Source organism: Hypanus sabinus, chromosome 9 (genome assembly GCF_030144855.1).
Source record: "Hypanus sabinus isolate sHypSab1 chromosome 9, sHypSab1.hap1, whole genome shotgun sequence".
Classification (NCBI taxonomy): domain Eukaryota; kingdom Metazoa; phylum Chordata; class Chondrichthyes; order Myliobatiformes; family Dasyatidae; genus Hypanus; species Hypanus sabinus.
In genome coordinates, this window is record NC_082714.1 from 13720008 (window position 1) to 13739357 (window position 19350).

At 44.7% G+C, this 19350-nt stretch overlaps 1 protein-coding gene across 4 annotated transcripts in view; it reads left to right on the forward strand.

The window, feature by feature from the left end:
- The window catches only part of epn2 (epsin 2), a 67688-nt gene that overhangs the window by 18100 nt on the left and 30238 nt on the right, over window positions 1-19350 (forward strand). For all 4 annotated transcript variants that reach the window (XM_059979071.1, XM_059979075.1, XM_059979073.1 and 1 more), the window contains exon 2: window positions 2501-3290. In XM_059979071.1, coding sequence (XP_059835054.1) covers window positions 2693-3290 — 598 coding nt within the window. In that variant the 5' untranslated portion in view covers window positions 2501-2692. The remainder of the gene's footprint in view (window positions 1-2500; window positions 3291-19350) is intronic.

Genomic DNA, 19350 nt, shown 5'->3' on the forward strand with positions numbered 1-19350 from the left:
CTCTTACTGTGTTCTGTACCAGCGGTTATGGTTGAAATGACAGTAAAAAGTGACTTGACTTGTTCTGTACTCCCTTTCTAGAGCTTTATAGGACCAGAATCTAGATTAAAATAGTGACCATTTGTAGATTTTATTACTCCCTTTTTATGTTTGTACATACATATTATTTTGTTATTCTTTTGATACAGATATTTGTAATCTGTGGATTCTCAATTATCTGTGCCGGTTAGCTTTGTTAGAATGATGCAAAACCACTAAATGTCATTGACATGTTTCTTAAATTTTGCAGATAATTAATTATTTTAGTTTTGCAAATATTAAAAACTGTAAATATTTTGTTTTACAATTATCTTTTTCTGTCCATCCCCACCATAATTATAGATCTTTCCAATGTTGGAACGGTGCAAAGATCACAAATTGGCATAGTCATAGAGCATTTTTCCAAAAGGAAACAGGCCTTTTGGCCCATCTGGTTCATGCTAAACAATTATTCTGCCTTATTACATTTTCCTTAGTAAGCTCAGTGTACAACTGTAAAGCAATGGGAGGACCAAAATGTATACCCACTGTTTCCTTATACAATCGCAAGTCTCTGGTATTGCAGCATACCTCCATATCATTGTCTTGGGTCTTCATTGGATATGGAGATAATTCAGGGCTTCCAGTTGTCCATTTATTCTCTGCCAAAGCAGGAAGCTAATTGGACCCTTGAATGGCTATGCTGGTCCTATTGTAATGTCTAGAAGTTGCAGCTGGAACATCTTGCTAACATTTACAAGGATTGTTGTTAGATCCCTTGTCACAAGGACACTCCTGTGAGATTTTACTCTGATCAAGTAGCATTCTATCCTTGTAGCACATTACGTGGATGTAGTTCATTTATTTATGGTTTTGTACTTGAGGCAATAATCTATATTTTTAAAAAAAAAGGAAATTGAATGTTCAGTTTGCATTTCACTACTGTCCCAGACAATTACATTATACGATGAAGAAAAACATATATAGCAATTACTTCACAAATTGGGGAAAAATATGCATATTTAGTTAACAATACAGTGCAGATAATATATTCTATTGTACTTCATTCATAAATGTGAAAAATTGCATGTACTAGAGCAATCTAATTTTTAAGATATTGTCCAGTTTTATTAAAAGAAAGAAATTACAATGCTATTTTGTAACCTTTCGTCAACAGATAACTTATTTAATCTTGCCTCAACAAATAACCTGTAAAATATTTTCCAGAAATGTATTTGGCATGCATGGAAAACCACTTGGTTGTTGAATTGTTTCTTGAAATTTGTTCCATTAAAAATGGATTGAGGGGATATGAATCTTGTACAAAAATACAAAGGACTTGATTATTTGGTCTCTTTAGCATTTTTGTGCTGGAGCATCATTGCAGTTAACCAACTTCTGTTGTATTAAATAGTTGCATTAGTCTTTTACCTGATGAAGCTAGCATAACCTTTTGATCTTCCTCTTCGGCCAGTGTAGCATAATTCTACATAGTTCTGCTTGGTGTTATGGCTGATATATTTTAGTAGTTGATTTTTTTATATATTCATTGAAATTTTGATGTATTATTTCAAAGTTCAAAGTATATTTATTATTAAAGTATATACATTATACAACCATGAGCTTTGTTTCCTAACTGGCAGCTATTTTAAAGTATTTGTTAAAATAGAAAGAAATTTGAGTGTATATGTGGTGAAATGTCAACTGGGAAATCTTTTATTCTGTGTTATGTAAATTGAAATCAATGGATGTGGTCTTTTCTCTTTGTTTTAGATGTACATTACTGTTTGTTCTTGTGAGTAATAGCCACTAGGGCAATGAAAGGAGTTCCCAATGTGTGCTCATAATTTATCACTTTTTTGGCAGGTTAGCATAATTATTGGTATTTCTCTTGTTGGGGCAGAACCTTGTGCATTAATGCATCATGGTATCCCCATGAAAAGGAAATCTAGCTTTTGACATTTACAGAATCTGAATTTTCTGAGCTATGCAAAGGCATTGTATATTAATTGTAACATGTTTGCCACCATCTTTGGAAGGCCTGTAGCTCAATTCTCCTGTTTAAGCGGTGTCAACTTACCTAAAGCTTGAGCATCCCTTTAATAATTTTTTAATGTAATGCCAGTAATTTCCTTAATAGCTTATGGAACAAGTGTGTGGCCCTATCAAAGTTTTATGGGGTTTATTTTTTTAGTAAGTTCAATTGACTTGTGAATTAATATTTGAGCAGGTGATCTAAGATAATTGTGATCTAAGATAATTGCAGGTAGTAGCTTCAGTGGGAAAGCTTCTTGACCATGTCAAATTTTAACTAGTTATTTTCACAAGCATATATTTTTAAAATAATGGAATATGTACAGTTGTAATTAAAATATATTCATAGGAAATCATCATGCTGGCTTCTGTATAAATGTAGATGTTTAAGAATAAGATTTGATGCAGCTGACTTAAAATACTGTTATTTATATGTTTATTTTCACAGATTATTTGCCAACAATGAGTATTCTCTTTGAGAGGAAATGATTTCATCAGCAGATACAGAGCAGGCATTGAAATATACAAAGATTTCAGTGGTGTTACCATCAATAGTTGTTGGGTGTGAAAATCCTTGAAAACGATTGAGTAACTGGAAATAAAAACATTTTCTGATAGATTTCCTTTGACGAGGTTCATCATGACTACATCAGCTATTAGACGGCAGATGAAAAACATAGTGAATAATTATTCTGAAGCTGAAATTAAAGTGCGTGAGGCGACCTCCAATGACCCCTGGGGACCTTCTAGTTCTTTAATGACTGAAATTGCAGATCTAACTTACAATGTTGTGGCATTTTCAGAAATAATGAGTATGATATGGAAGCGTCTTAATGATCACGGCAAGAATTGGCGACATGTTTACAAGGCTCTGACGCTGTTAGACTATATGATAAAAACTGGATCTGAAAGAGTTGCACAACAGTGCAGAGAAAACATATTTGCCATTCAGACCTTGAAAGACTTTCAGTACATTGATCGTGATGGCAAAGATCAAGGCATAAATGTACGTGAGAAGTCAAAGCAGCTTGTAACTTTGTTGAAAGATGATGACCGGCTTAAGTCAGAGAGAACGCAGGCTCTTAAAACAAAAGAACGTATGGCTCAAGTAGCCACAGGAGTAGGAAGCAATAATCAAATTACTTTTGGTCGTGGGTCTAGCCAGCCTAACCTGTCCACCAGTTATTCAGAACATGAGTATGGAAAATCAGGAGGATCACCCGCTTCATATCATGGTTGTGAGTATACTATTTTGCTTTCAGTTCTGTCCATCTTTTCTGCATTTTGTTACTGCATATTGCATCCTTGTAGTATAAGTACTATAAAAAATATGAAGTTGGATCTTTTGCAATTACCCATTTATATTTGACTTAATGTTTTAATTATATGTTGACTATATTTAAAATTGTACATTTTTATTTGTGTTATAATGCTTTGCAACAAGTTAAAGTAAAATTTCATGAAAATCAATCATCATCATTGTTCTCAAAGGGTCATGTGAGAGTGGAATGAACTGCCAGCACAAGTAGTCCAATTTCAGCATTTAAGAGAAGTTTGGATAGGGACATGGATAGTCGGAATATGGAGGGCTATGGACCTGGTGCAAGTCGATGGGAGTGGGCAGTTTAAATGGTTTCGGAATGGACTAGATGGGCTGAATGGCCCGTTTCTGTGGTGTGCTTCTCTATGACTCTATGTGCCGTGTCGTAAGACATGGACAATCATGGTCTTCCATCAGTCTTTAATTTTAAAGTTCTAAATTCAGGAACAGCTTCTTTCCCCTCTGCCATCAGATTTCTGAATGGGCATTGAGCCAATGAACACTATTTCAAAACAACAAATTTCAGTACATATGTCAGTAATATTAAACATGATTCTAATAAGCTTTTCAAAATGTTTGTCTGTTCATCCCTTGAGGTAACTCATGAATATCATGTGCTGTTGACCGTGACTTTTTCTTCAAACAGTTTTTCCCGTCACCGCAAAACGTTTGAGCTTCTCTTTCCTCGGTACATGTCCCAGAAATTCCAGCTGCTGTTTCCTGATTGATGATGTCAGCTCTCTTCTTGTTTCAGTTTTTCGCAACAATTCCTCATATGTTAGTCTGTTCGTGCACAGTATTTTCATCACTCTTCTCAAAAGCCACATTTCTGCAGCTTTGCGTGTTCCCTCATTTTGCTTTATTGAAAATCAATAAAACAGCTAAAATGTTTAATTGGGGCAAAGCTTGTTTAAAATTAGAATATCAAAGGAAAGTTGGGGAATCTACTCCCAACATGTATGTAGATCAATGAAAGGCCAATAAAATTCTGAATACAAACTGAAGGGATGAAATAGGCCTTTTGGCCCATTATATCCATGCTGACCTTTTTAGTTCATGTTCTGTACTCATTCCATTTGCCTACATTGCCTGTATCCTTCCATGCCTTGCCTATTTAAGCACCTCTCTAAATTACTCTTGAATATGATGTTTGTATCTAACGCCACCTTCTCTACCAGTGAGTTCCATATATTAACCACTACATTAAAACATTTCACTTAAATCCTCTTTACAGTTTCTTCCTATTACTGTAAATATGTGAGAAAAAGATTCTGACTATCTACCATATCTATATCCCCTCTAATTTTATATACATCTATCTAGTCACCGCTTGGTCTCCTTTTCTGCAGTTAAAACAAGCCCTGCCTGTTCAATCATTGCCCTGTGGCGACCCACTTCTGAGCGTACTCGAACCGGCTCACAAATAGCCAGCACGCCGGCACAAAGGCTAGTCCCAAAAGGGCGCTAGGTCTGCTTCAACAAAGGGAAAAGCCTGCGGGGGATTGTGAGTACGTGCCCCTACAGCATCCGCGCCCGGGGAGGGCGGGATCAAGGAGGCTTTAAAGCAAAGCTGTGAAGTTCGAATAAAATCTTTCTTTAACTGCAGTTTACCGACTCCGTGTTGTTATTTTAGCGCTGCGTGTAGCACACTGCTACAATTGGTGACATCGACGGTCCAAACGATTTTTGGATCGGAGATGAACGACGCTGCATCTGTTCATGCGGTTTCGTTGAAACTGCCAAGCTTCTGGACGCTGCGACCTCACCTATGGTTCCAGCAGGCAGAAGCCCAATTCCACATTCGGCAGATAACCTCAGAGAACACACGTTACTACTACGTGGTGAGCTCCCTCGACCAGGACACAGCGGCCCAGGTTGAGGAGTTCGTACAGTCTCCCCCAGCGGATGGCAGGTACACGGAATTCAAAGCCCTGCTCATAAGGACTTTCGGACTCTCACGGCGCGAGCGGGCTGCCCATTTACTGCACCTGGATGGCTTGGGAGACAGACCTCCATCAGCTTTAATGAATGAGATGTTGTCTCTGGCCAGCGGACACAAACCCTGCCTCATGTTTGAGCAGGCGTTCCTGGAGCAGCTGCCCGAGGACATACGTCTGCTGCTGTCCGACGTGGATTTCAGCGACCCCCGAAAGGTGGCAGCCCGGGCGGACTCGCTGTGGAATGCCCAGAAGGAGAGTGGGGCATCCGTCACACAGATCACCAGGCCACGCTCCCAGCAGCAAACCAGACCAGGCCCGGCCACAGAGCCTGCTAACCCCAGAGGCAGGGGTGAGGAGACCAATGAACAATGGTGCTTCTACCACCAGCGGTGGGGCGCAGAGGCCCGCCCTGCAAGTTCCCGGGAAACGCCAGGGCCAGCCACCGCTGATGGCTACGGCAGCTGGCCATCGGGATAGCCTCCTGTATGTGTGGGACAAGAGGTTGAGACACGGATTTTTGGTCGACACCGGTGTCGAGATCAGTGTCTTACCTCTGACAAGTTACGACACCCGCAACAGGCCACCGGGTCCCCCCCTGAGGGCTGTGAACGGCAGCATGGTAAGGACCTACGGCACCCGTATGGTGCAGCTACAGTTCGGCTCCAGCAGGTTCACGTGGGACTTTACACTGGCCGCCGTAGCCCAACCGCTTCTGGGTGCGAAGTTTTTGCGGGCTCACAGCCTGGTGGTCGACCTGCCGAGGCAGAGACTGGTCCATGCCGAGACCTTTCAGACGTTCTCCCTGGGAGAAGCTCAGTTGCCAGCCCCACACCTCGACTCCATTATGCTGTCCGACAACAACTTCACCAGAGTCCTGGTGGATTTCCCATCGGTTCTGGCACCACAGTTCACGGCAGCCATGCCCTGACACAGCGTACAGCACTACATCCTGACCCAGGGACCACCCCTCCACGCCCGTGCTCGGCGGCTTCCCCTGGACAAGCTCCGACTGGCGAAGGAGGAGTTCAAGAGGATGGAGGAATTGGGGATCGTCCGGCGGTCCTATAGCCCATGGGCTTCCCCCCTGCACATGGTGCCCAAAGCGACAGGGGGCTGGAGACCATGCGGCGACTACCGCAGGCTGAATGAGGCTACCACACCGGACTGCTACCCTGTGCTGCACATTCAGGACTTTGCAGCAAACCTGCACGGCGCATGGATCTTCTCCAAGGTAGACCTCGTCCGGGGATACCATCAAATCCCAATGCATCCAGACGACGTCCCCAAAACGGCTCTCATCACCCCGTTCGGCCTTTTCGAGTTCCTCCGCATGCCGTTCGGCCTGAAGAATGCCGCACAGACATTCCAGCGGTTAATGGACACGGTGGGACGCAACCTGGACTTCGCATTCATCTATTTGGACGACATCCTCATAGCCAGCAGCAGTCGTCAGGAGCATCTGTCCCACCTCCGTCAACACTACGCCCGACTGAGTGAGTACGGTCTAACAATCATCCCGGCCAAGTGCCAGTTCGGGCTCAACACCATTGACTTCCTGGGCCACAGGATTACTAAAGACGTGGCGACCCCTCTGCCCGCTAAGGTAGACGTGGTCCGCCATTTCCCCCGACCCACTACGATCAAAGGCCTTCAGGAACTCGTAGGTAGGGTCAATTTCTACTGCCGCTTCCTCCCTTCTGCTGCCCGAATCATGTGCCCCCTGTTCGCCCTGATGTTGGGTCCAGGCAAGGAGATTACCTGGGACGAGGAGTCCGCCGCCGCTTTCATTAAAACAAAAGAAGCCTTGGCAAATGCCGCGATGCTAGTGCACCCCAGAATGGACATCCCTACTGCCCTCACAGTGGACGCCTCTAACACGGCAGTCGGTGGGGTACTGGAGCAACTCATCACGGGTCGCTGGCAGCCCCTGGCGTTTTTCAGCAAACACCTGCGGCCACCCGAGCTCAAATACAGTGCTTTCGACCGGGAACTGTTGGCACTATACCTGGCAATCCGGCATTTCAGGTACTTCTTAGAAGGTAGGCCCTTCACCGTGTTCACGGACCACAAGCCGCTTACCTTTACGTTCACGAAGGTGTCCGATCCTTGGTTGTCCCGCCAGCAGTGCCATCTGCCCTACATCTCTGAATACACGACGGATGTCCGGCACATCTCGGGTAAGGACAATGTCGTGGCGGACGTGCTCTCTCGCCCTAACATTCATGCCCTTTCCCAAGGGGTAGACTTTGAGGTGCTGGCAGAAGGAGGCAGACGAGGAGATCCCGAGTTACAGAACCGCAGTCTCCGGTTTGCAGCTCCAGGACCTCCCCGTAGGCCCAGGTGAGAGGACCCTACTCTGTGAGGTCGCCACCAGCCAGCCCCGTCCTGTTGTTCCAGCACCTTGGCGGCGACACGTTTTCAACTCCATTCATAACTTAGCGCATCCCTCCATCAGGACAACCGTCCGGATGGTCTCCAGCAGGTTCGTTTGGCACGGACTCCGCAAGCAGGTCAGTGAATGGGCCAGAACATGCATACACTGCCAGACGGCCAAGGTGCAGCGGCATACCAAAGCTCTGCCGCAGCAGTTCCACCCCATCCACCGGCGTTTCGACCACATTCATGTGGATATCGTGGGCCCCCTGCCAGTGTTGCGCGGAGCGCGGCACCTCCTGACTATCATGGACCGGTTCACAAGATGGCCAGAGGCGATCCCGCTCACTGACTCCACCTCCGAATCTTGCACCTGGGCACTGATTGCCTCCTGGGTGTCCCGCTTTGGTGTACCAGCCCACATTACCTCCGACAGAGGCGCCCAGTTCACCTCCAGCCTGTGGTCAGTTATGGCCAGCCTTTTGGGGACACAGCTGCACCACACCACTGCCTACCACCCACAGTCGAACGGCCTGGTGGAACGTTTCCACCGTCACCTAAAGTCGGCTCTCATGGCCTGCCTGAGAGGAGCTAACTGAGTGGACAAGCTTCCCTGGGTCCTACTCGGCATCCACACGGCGCCCAAAGACGATCTGCACGCCTCGTCGGCCGAGTTGGTGTATGGCGCACCCCTGGTCGTCCCCGGGGAGTTCATACCAGCCCCAAAGGGGCAAGAAGAAGAACCCGCAGCAGTCCTGGGCAGACTACGCGAGAGGCTCGGTGACCTGGCCCCCATACCCACTTCGCAGCATGGGCAGAACCCGACCTGCGTACCCCAAGACCTGCAGAACTGTAAGTTTGTGTTTGTACGAAGGGGTGGGCATCGGCCACCGCTGCAACAGCCCTACGAGGGGCCGCTTACGGTGCTCAGGAACAACGGGTCCACGTTCGTGCTGGACGTTGGGGGGAGAGAGGAGGTTTTCATGGTGGACCGACTCAAACCAGGCCATGTGGACTTGGCGCAACTGGTCAAGTTTCCGGCACCGCGGTGCAGGGGCAGACCTCCTAAACAGGGTCTGGCCCAGACTGTGGACATTGGGGGGTGTATCGCCAGTTCTGGGGAGGGGGGGGGTTATGTGGTGACCCACTTCCTAGCGCACTTGAACCGGCACACAAATAGCCAGCGCGCCGGCACAAAGGCCAGTCCCAAAAGGGCGCCAGGTCTGCTTCACCAACAAAGGGAAAAGCCTGCGGGGAATTATGAGTACGTGCCCCTACAGCATCTGCGCCCGGGGAGGGCAGGATCAGGGAGGCTTTAAAGCAAGGCTGTGAAGTTCGAATAAAATCTTTCTTTAAGTGCAGTTTACCGACTCCGTGTCGTTATTTTAGTGCTGTGTGTAGCACACCGCTACAGCCCCATAATTAAACATTCCAATCCAGGTAACATCCTGTTGAATCACCTCTGCAAGATCTCCAGTGTAATCACACCTTTCTAATAATGTTGCCATGAGAATTACACATACTGCACAAGTGTGGTCTAACCAATGTACTTATAAAGGTCAGCACCTCATTCAACTTCACCATCCTATTTACTTATCTAAACAAACCGAATATTAATGCACCTGGATGGAGTGAACGTGGAGAGGTTATTTCAAATAGTGGGCGAGTCCAGGACCAGGTGACACAGACTCAGATTAGAAGTACATTCCTCTAGAACAGAAATGATGAGGAATTTCTGTAACCAAAGGGTGTTGAATCTGTGGAATTCATTGTCACATGCCATCTGTCTGGCCCAAGACATTGGTATATTTAAAATGCAAGTTGATAGGTTCTTGATAGTAAGGCTGTCAAAAGTTATGGAGAAAAGATAGGAGAATAGATTTGAAAGGGAAAATAAATCAGCCATGATCAAATGGTGAAGCAGACTCAATGGGCCAAATGATCTATTTCTACCTCTGTGTCTTTTGGTGTATGTTTCCACTTTCAGGGATCTATGGACGTGAAACCCTAATGTAATTTCTTCACACCCTACCTATTTGAATTCCCATTAGGCATCATTTCACACAAGCATATAGCAGAGAATATGGCCTTTGGCCCACAATGGCCCTGGTGACCATGATGCCAATTCAGGTGACACATTGCCCTGCACATGGTCTATATCCATCTATTTCCTATCTAAGTAGCTCTTAAATGTCACAATTATCTCTGTTTCCACCACCTCACCTGGCAGCACAGTCTAAGCAGCTACCAGTGTGAAAAAACTGGCCACATAAGCCACCTTTAAACTTTTCCCTCTCACATTAAAGGTATGCCCTGTGGTATTTGAATTTTCATTATGGGGAGAAAGATTCTATCTACCTTGTCTATACCTCTTGTAATTTTATATACTTCTATCGGGTCACCTGTCAGTTATGATGCTCAAGAGAAAGCAATCAAAGTTTGTCCAGCCTCTCCTTGTAGCTAATATTCTCTAATCAAGGCACTTCTGCACCCTCTGCAAAAACTCCACATCCTTTTTGTAATATGCTGTCCAAAACTGTACACAGAACTTTGGCCTGACCAAAGTTTCATACAGCTACAAATTGACTTCCCAACTTCTACTGTATACTCAACACCCTGACCAATGAAAGCAAGTAAGCCCCATGTCGTCTTACCACTTTATCTGCTTTTGTTGCCACTTTCAAAGAAATGTGAACTTGCATCCCTTGTTCCCTTTGTATTTCAATGGTCTTAAGGATCTTGCCATTTTCTGTATTGGCAGTCCCCGGGTTATGAACGAGTTCCATTCCTGATTCCATCTTTTAAGTCGGATTTGTACGTAAGTTGGAACAAGTACAAGTATTTAGTGTTAGTCAAACGTTTGTCTTAGTATATAGTATATATTTTACCTTTCTATGCATATAAAACACTAAAGAAACATATGTATTTCAATAATTAAACCACTGCGTTGCTTAGTAATAATTAGTTTTCATCGGGGCAGGGCCTTTCACATGCTCCATTATTCTCACTTTATTCTTTAAAATTGTTCTGATTGTTGACCAACTGTAGCCTAATGCTTTTCCAAGGACCTATGACGTTTCACCTCTTTCCAAACGTTTTATTATTTCCACTTTATTTTCAATCGCGGTTGCTTCCCATCGACGGAACAGAAACACTACAGGTGGTGGGTCCCGAGCTCCACCGGGTCCTAAGGACCACCGCACTGAATTACCCTGGTCCTAAAGTCCACCGAACTGAGACAGGTTAAATGGGACAAGTGGGGACCATGCTGGGTTTGGGTATTTGATCCTCCACAATATTCCGCGTGGGAATTTGAACTGGAGGTGGCAGTGTTTTTTTTACGAGGTCGAATTATGAGCTTGACATCAACACGGCACGGGAGCGGTCTGTCACTGGATCAAACTCGGGAACCTCTGTTCTCGAGCCCGGCGCTGATCTCATTATGCCACCAGCCGACTGGAACGGGGGACGGGGGGGTGGTGGACAGGGTCAGGGTGAACCTTACTGAAAAAAATTTAAGCCAAAAAGCCAAATACAAAGTTACACACTCAACACAGTGTCATTGGCACTGACTTAAAATGGTGGACAGCGTCACAATCCAACTTAAAATGGCGGACGGCTTTCTCCTTCCTCGGTTCGTAAGTACTTGTTGTCCTTAAGTCGGAAGTTTGTAACTTGGGGACTGCCTGTATATGTTTGTCTTGCATTTTACTTTCCAAATGGCAAAATCTCAGACTTGTCCACATTAAACTTTGTATTCATTTCTCTTGCATTTGATCTCCCAAAATGAAACATTGTCATATTTGGCTGCATTAAATTCCATAAGACATATGAGCAGAAGTTTTAATTCATGTTTATTTGTCACGTGTACATCAAAACAAAAGGTGTGCTGATCCCAGCCTGTAAGTGTCACCACATATTCCATTGCCAACTTAGCATGCCCACAATGCTTGGCAGAACAACACAGAGCACAACAAGTAGCAAAGCAGCAATAGCAAGCCCTCTCCCTCCCACTCACACACTTACATAGTCCTTTAGTCCCAGGACAGGTCTCCTGTTTCAGCCTTTAGTAAACTCAGACCTCTAGATACCTGACTTTGACCTCCCCAGCTGAATCGCAGAGATTTGCAGATTGGACTTTGGCCAATGGGTCCCATCAGTCTTCTCATCACTGTTTCCTTCCGAGTGTCAATCTTTCATTTCCTCTGTTACCCTATGTCCTTGGCCCATCCATACATCTGGGAGATTGCTTGTGTCTTCCTTAGTGAAAACAGATCTAAAGTACTCATTAAATTCTTCTGCCATTTCTCTGTTTCCCATAACAATTTCACCCAATTCATTCTTCAAGGGCCCAACATTGTTCTTAACTTCTTTCTCTTCACATACCTAAAAAAGCTTTTGCTATCTTCCTTTATATTCCTGGCTAGCTTGCGTTCGTACCTCATTTTTTCTTCCCGTATTGTCTTTTTAGTTAAGTTCTGTTGTTCCTTAAAAACTTCCCAATCATCTGTCCTCCCACTCACCTTAGCTCTGTCATACTTCCTTTTTTTTAATGCTATGCAGTCTCTGACTTCCTTTGTCAACCATTGAGGCCCCTTTCCCCCCTTTGAATCCTTCCTTCTCTAGGGGATGAACTGATTTTGCACCTTGTGCATTATTCCCAAGAATATCTGCCATTGCTGTTCCACTGTCTTTTCTGCTAGGCTATCCGTCCAGTCAACTTTGGCCAGCTCCTCTCTCATGGCTCCATAGTTTCCCCTGTTCATCTGCAACACTGACACCTCCGAGCTGCCCTTATCCTTCTCAAATTGCAGATAAAAGCTTATCGTGATCACAACCTCCTAATGGCTCCTTTACTGCGAGATCGCTTATCAAATCCTGTTCATTACATAACACTAAATCCAGAATAGTCTTGTCCCTGGTCGGCTCTCGTACAAGCTGTTCCAAGAATGCATCCCATAGACACTCTACAAACTCTTTATCCTGTGGTCTAGCACCAACCTGATTCTCCCAGTTCACCTGCATGTTGAAATCCCCCATAACTACTGCGACATTACCTTTGCCACATGCCAATGTTAACTCCCTATTCAACTTGCACCCAATATCCATGCTACTGTTTGGTGGCCTGTAGACAACACCCATTTGGGTCCTTTTGCCCTTACTGTTCTTTAGTTCTATCCACACAGACTCTACTTCTCCTGACCCTATGTCCCCCCTTGCAAAGGACTGAATCTCATTCCTCACCAACAGGGCCACCCCACCCCCTCTGCCCACATTTCTGTCCCTACGATAGCACGTATACCCTTGTACATTCATTTCCCAGGTCTGATCTCCCTGCAGCCATGTCTCCGTTATCCCAACAACATCATAGTTACCCATTCGCACCTGGGCTTCAAGCTCATCCGCCTTATTCCTGACACTTCGTGCATTCAGATATAGAATTTTTAACCCATTTCTCCTCTCTCTGTTTGAATCGCTGCCTATTGTGCTTAACCCAGCTCCCCGAACTCCCATCGGGCTATACGCCCCTAGAATTTTGTTGTCCTTCCTACATTTACTTATTCTTTCAACACATTTAACTCCATGTTCCGTCAGACCATCCCTCTGTACACGAGTCCTCCTTATCACTTGTTCCGCCCCACCTTCCTCTACTACGCACTTAATATTCCAGAACCGTGTAGTCACCACCTGTCCTTTATTCTTCCTCTCGCTATCCTCTCTCACATTCTGGATCCCCGCCCCCTGCAAATTTAGTTTAAACCCCCCCAAGAAGCTCTAGCAATCTTCCCTGCAAGAATGTTAGTACCGCTCCAGTTCAGGTGTAAACCGTCCCTTCGGAACAGATCCCATCTTCCCTGGAACAAGGCCCAATTATCTACAAACCTGAAGCCCTCCCTCCTGCACCATCCTCTCAGCCACGTATTAATCTTTATAATCCTCCTGTTCCTTGCCTCACTCGCACGTGGCACAGGTAGCAATCCTGAGATTGTTACCCTGGAGGTCCTGCTCTTCAGCTTCGCACCTAACTCCCTGAACTTCCTACGCAGGACCCCCTCACTCATCCTACCCACGTCATTGGTCCCTGCATGGACCACAACATCTGGATTCTTGCCCTCCCTCTCAAGAATAACCTACACCCGATCTGAGATGTCTCGGACCCCGGCACCAGGGAAGCAACATACCATCCGAGACTCCCGATCTTTCCCACAAAATCTCCTATCTGCCCGCCTGACTATAGAATCCCCTATCAATACCGCTCTCTTCCCTTCCCTCCTCCCCTTCCTAGTCGAGGATCCAACCTCAGTGCCAGAGACAGGACCACTGCAGCTTGTTCCTGGTAGGTCATCCCCACCAACAGTATCCAAAACGGTATACTTATTTTTGATGGGAACGGCCACAGGGGTGCTCTTCTCTCTCTGCCTGCTCCCCCTGCCTCTCTTGACTGTCACCCAATTGCCTACCTCCTGTCTTTTCGGTGTGATTACCTCCCGATAACTCTTCTCTATTTCTGCCTCTGCCTCCCGAATGATCCGTAGTTCATCCAGCTCCTGCTCCAATTCCCTAACTTGGTCTGATAGGAGCTGCAGCTGGATGCACCTACTGCAGGTGTAGTCATCAGGGACCCTGACCTCCCACATACTGCATACGGAGCACACCACTGCTCTAACTGTCTCCCCCATTACCTGATCCCAGTTTAATCAGATGGGACTGAAGGCTGACAAATCCCCAGATCCAGATGGTCTGCACCCTAGGGTACTAAAGGAGGTGGCCCTGGAAATTGCGGATGCATTGGTAATCATTTTCCAATGTTCCTTAGATTCAGGATCAGTTCCTGAGGATTGGAGAATGGCTAATGTTATCCCACTTTTTAAGAAAGGAGGGAGGGAGAAAACAGAGAACTATCGACCTGTCAGCCTGACATCGGTGGTGGGAAAGATGCTAGAGTCCATTATTAAGGATGAAATAGTGGCATATCTGGATAGCAGTGATAGGATTGGGCCGAGCCAGCATGGATTTACCAAGGGTAAATCATGCTTGACTAATCTGTTGGAGTTTTTCGAGGATGTAACCTGGAAATTAGACGGGGGAGATCCAGTGGATGTAGTGTACCTCGATTTTCAGAAGGCATTTGATAAGGTCCCACATAGAAGATTGGTGGGTAAAATCAAAGCTCTGGGCATCGGGGGGAAGGCATTGACATGGATAGAAAACTGGTTGGCAGATAGAAAGCAAAGGGTAGCGGAGAATGGGTGTTTCTCGGAATGGCAGGTGGTGACTAGTGGGGTGCCACAGGGCTTGGTATTGGGACCACAGCTGTTTACCATTTACGTTAACGATTTAGATGAAGGCATAGAAAATAACATCAGCAAATTTGAGGATGTTATTAAGCTGGGTGGCAGTGTGACGTGATGAGGATGTTAGGAGAATTCAGGGTGACTTGGATAGGCTGGGTGAGTGGGCAGATACTTGGCAGATGGCGTTTAATGTGAATAAGTGTGAGGTTATCCACTTTGGGAGTAAGAACAGGAAGGCAGATTATTATCTGAATGGTGTAGAGTTAGGTAAGGGAGAAATACAAAGAGATCTAGGAGTCCTTGTTCATCAGTCACTGAAGGTGAATGAGCAAGTGCAGCAGACAGTGAAGAAGGCTAATGGAATGTTGGCCTTTATTACAAAGGGAATTGAGTACAAGAGCAAGGAAATCCTCCTGCATTTGTACAGAGCCCTGGTAAGACCACACCTGGAGTATTGTGTACAGTTTTGGTGTCCAGGATTAAGGAAGGACATCCTGGCTGTAGAGGAAGTGCAGCGTAGATTCACGAGGTTAATTCCTGGGATGTCTGGACTGTCTTACGCAGAGAGGTTAGAGAGACTGGGCTTGTACACGCTGGAATTAAGGAGATTGAGAGGGGATCTGATTGAAACATATAAGATTATTAAGGGATTGGACAAGATAGAGGCAGGAAATATGTTCCAGATGCTGGGAGAGTCCAGTACCAGAGGGCATGGTTCGAGAATAAGGGGTTGGTCATTTAGGACAGAGTTAAGGAAAAACTACTTCTCCCAGAAAGTTGTGTGTGTCTGGAATGCACTGCCTCGGAAGGTAGTGGAGGCCAATTCTCTGGATGCTTTCAAGAAGGAGCTAGATAGGTATCTTATGGATAGGGGAATCAAGGAATATGGGGACAAGGCAGGAACTGGGTATTGATAGGAATTGATCAGCCATGATCTCAGAATGGTGGTGCAGGCTCGAAGGGCCGAATGGTCTACTTCTGCATTTATTGTCTATTGACTTCCGCACCTGTGATTCAATCCTTAGGCCTCGATCCTGAACATATCGGCCCATCGAGTCTGCTCTGCCATTCAGTCATGGCTGATTTATTTTGCTTTTAAACCCCATTTTCTCCCTTCTCCCTATAAGCTTTGATACCCTTACTAATCAAAAATCTATCAACCTCCACTTTGAATAGGTGCAATGACTTGGCTTCCACAGCCATCTATGGCAGTGAATTCCACAGATTCACTACCTCTGGCTAAAAAAATTCCTCCTGATCTCTGTTCTCAAAGGATGTCCTTCTATTCTGAGGCTTTTCCTTCAGGTCCTACTGAAAATATCCTCTTCATGTCGACTCCATCAGGGCTTTTAGTATTTGGTAGGTATCAGTGAGATTCCCACCCACATTCTTCTAAACTCCATTGAGTACTGGGTCAGTGCTATCAACTGCTCTATATGTTAAACTTTTTATTCCAGGGATCATTCTTGTAAACTTTCCTGAATCCTCTTCAATGCCAGCACATCCATCCTTTGATGCTTGAATCCTTATTGCAACTTGCCTTCCTATCTCTTTATTTCTGTTGTGCATTTCCCAGCACTTTTGCAATCCCAGTTCGGTTCTTGTGATGCTTATCCTGGGCTATCAACCTGAAAATAACCTTGCTATCCTTGCCATTCACCATTTATTGCCTCTTAGTTAATCCTGCAAGGATTTGTAAATACAGGTTGGGCACCCTTTAACCGTAATGCTTGGGGCTGGAAGAATTTTGGATTTCTGATTTTTCTTTTATTTTGGATTTGGAATACTTGCATCTATATATTGAGATACCTTGGTGGGTGGTTCCCAAATCTAAGCAAGCACAGAATCCATTTATATACATAATCAGTTTACACATATGCCCTGAAGATAATTTTCTATAATATTTTTTAGTAATTTTGTGCATGAAACAGTAATGTGTACATTAAACTGTCAGAAAGGTATGCTATCACTACCTGAGCCACCTGGGTGGACTGTCAGTGGCTGTTTAGTATCACCATCATTCCTGACCCTGAATTCATATGGTAAGCAGTCTTTGTCTTCCACTTGTTCATCACACCCATATACTGATGCAGCCATTCAGCATCTTAGATTTTCATCAGCAACAATCTTGCCTAACTCTTCAATGAATTTCTCTGCTGCTTCATGATAGCAGACAGTTTATCACTGCAAATCTTAAAAAATTTAATGCCCTGCCTTTTCTTAAATTTCTGCAACCAACCTGCTGAATATTCACAATTACCTTCAATTTTCAATTTGTTGTGATGGACCTTTGCTTGTTTCATGACCCCCATATGTTAGTGCATACGTTCACTCCATAAAGTTGTAAGGCTATAAGATTTAGGAGCAGAATTAGGCCATTTGGCCAGTTGAGTCTGCTCTGCTATTTCATTAAGGCTGATCCATTTTCCTCTGAGTCTTAATCTGCTTTCTCTCCATATCCCTTTGCCCCCTGACCAATCAAGAATCTGCTTTAAATTTATGTAAAGACTTGGCCTCCACAGCTAGCTGTGGCAACGATTTTACCACTCTGGCAATGAATTTACCACTCTGGCTAAAGAAATTCCTCCTCATCTCCATTTAAAAGGATGCCCCTCTATTTTGAGGCTGTGTCCCCTGAACCTAGACTCTCCAACTATTGGAAACATCCTCTCCACGTCCATTCTATCGAGGCCTTTGAACATTCAATAGATTTCCATGAGGTCATGCCTCATTCTTCTGAATTCTATTGAATACGGGCCCAGAGCCATCAAATGCACTTCATATGACAAGCTGTTCAATCCTGGAATCATTTTCGTGATCTTCTTGAAACCCTCTCCAGTGCCAGCACATCCTTTCTAACGGGCCTAAAATTGTTCACAATATTCTGTGAGGCTTCAGCAGTGCTTTATAAAGCCTCAACATTACATCCTTGCTTTTATATTCTAATCCTCTTGAAGTGAATGGCAACATCACATTCCTCCTTGCCACTGACTCAACCTGCAAATTAACCTTCAGAGAATTGTGTAGAAGGACTCCCAAGTCCTTTTGTGCCTCTGATTTTTGTATTTTCTCTCTATTTAGAAAATAGTCTACCCTTTTATTTCTTTTACCAAAGTGCATGACCATACGTTTCCTGACACTGTATTCCATCTGCCACTTCTTTGCCCATTCTCCTAATCTGTCTAAGTCCTATTTTCTCAATGCTACCTGCCCCTCCACATATCTTAGTATCATCACCAAACTTTGGAACAAAGCCATCAATTCCATCACAAAGTTATTGACGTGTAATGTAAAAGGAATCGGTCCCAACACAGACACCAGTGGAACACCACTAGACACCAGCAGCCAATCAGAAAAGGCTCCCTTTATTGCCACTCTTAGCTTCCAGCCAATCAGCTACCTTCTTTATCCTGGTTATTAACTTTCCTGTAATACCATAGGCTCTTGACTTGTTAAGTAGCCTCATGTGTAGCATTTTGTCAGAGGCCTTCTGAAAATCCCAATACATCACTTCAACCGATTCTCCTTTGTCTATCTTGCTTGTTATTTCTTCATAGAATTCCAACACATTTGTCAGGCAAGATTTTCATTGAGGAAACCACACTGACTACGGCCTGTTTTATCATGTGCCTCCAAGTACAATGAAGTCACATGCTTAACAATTGACTTCAACATCTTCCCAACCACTCAGGTCAGACTAACTGCCCTATAGTTTCCTTTCTTCTGTTTCTTACCCTTCTTGAAGAGTGGAGTGACATTTACAATTTTTGAGTCTTCTGGAACCATTCCAGAATCTAGTGATTCTTAAACGATCTTTGCTAATGCCTCCACAATCTCTTCAGTCAGCTCTTTCAGAACCCTGGGATGTACACCATCTGGTCCAGGTGACTACCTTCAGACCTTTCAGTATCTCAAGAACTTTCATCCTAGTAATGGCAACTTCACACACTTCTGACCTGTGACATTCTTGAACTTCCACCATACTGCTAGTGTCTTCCAGTGAAGACTGATGCAAAATACTTGCAACACACACAAAATGCTGGGAGGTACTCAGCTGGCTATGCAGCATCTGTGGATAAAAAGTACAGTTGACGTTTTGGGCCCCAAAATGTCGACTGTACTTCTTTCCATAGATGTTGCCTGGCCTGCTTAATTCCTCCCGCATGCTGTGTTTGTTGCTTTGGTTTCCAGCATCTGCAGATTTTCTCTTGTTTCTAAGGTAAAATACTTAGTCAGTTCATCTGCTATTTCCTTGTCCCCATTACTTCCTCACCAGCATTGTTTTCCGGTGGTCCAATGTCCACTTACGCCTCTCTTTGACACTGTATGTAACTGAAGAAACTTTTGGTATCATCTTTAATCTTACTTT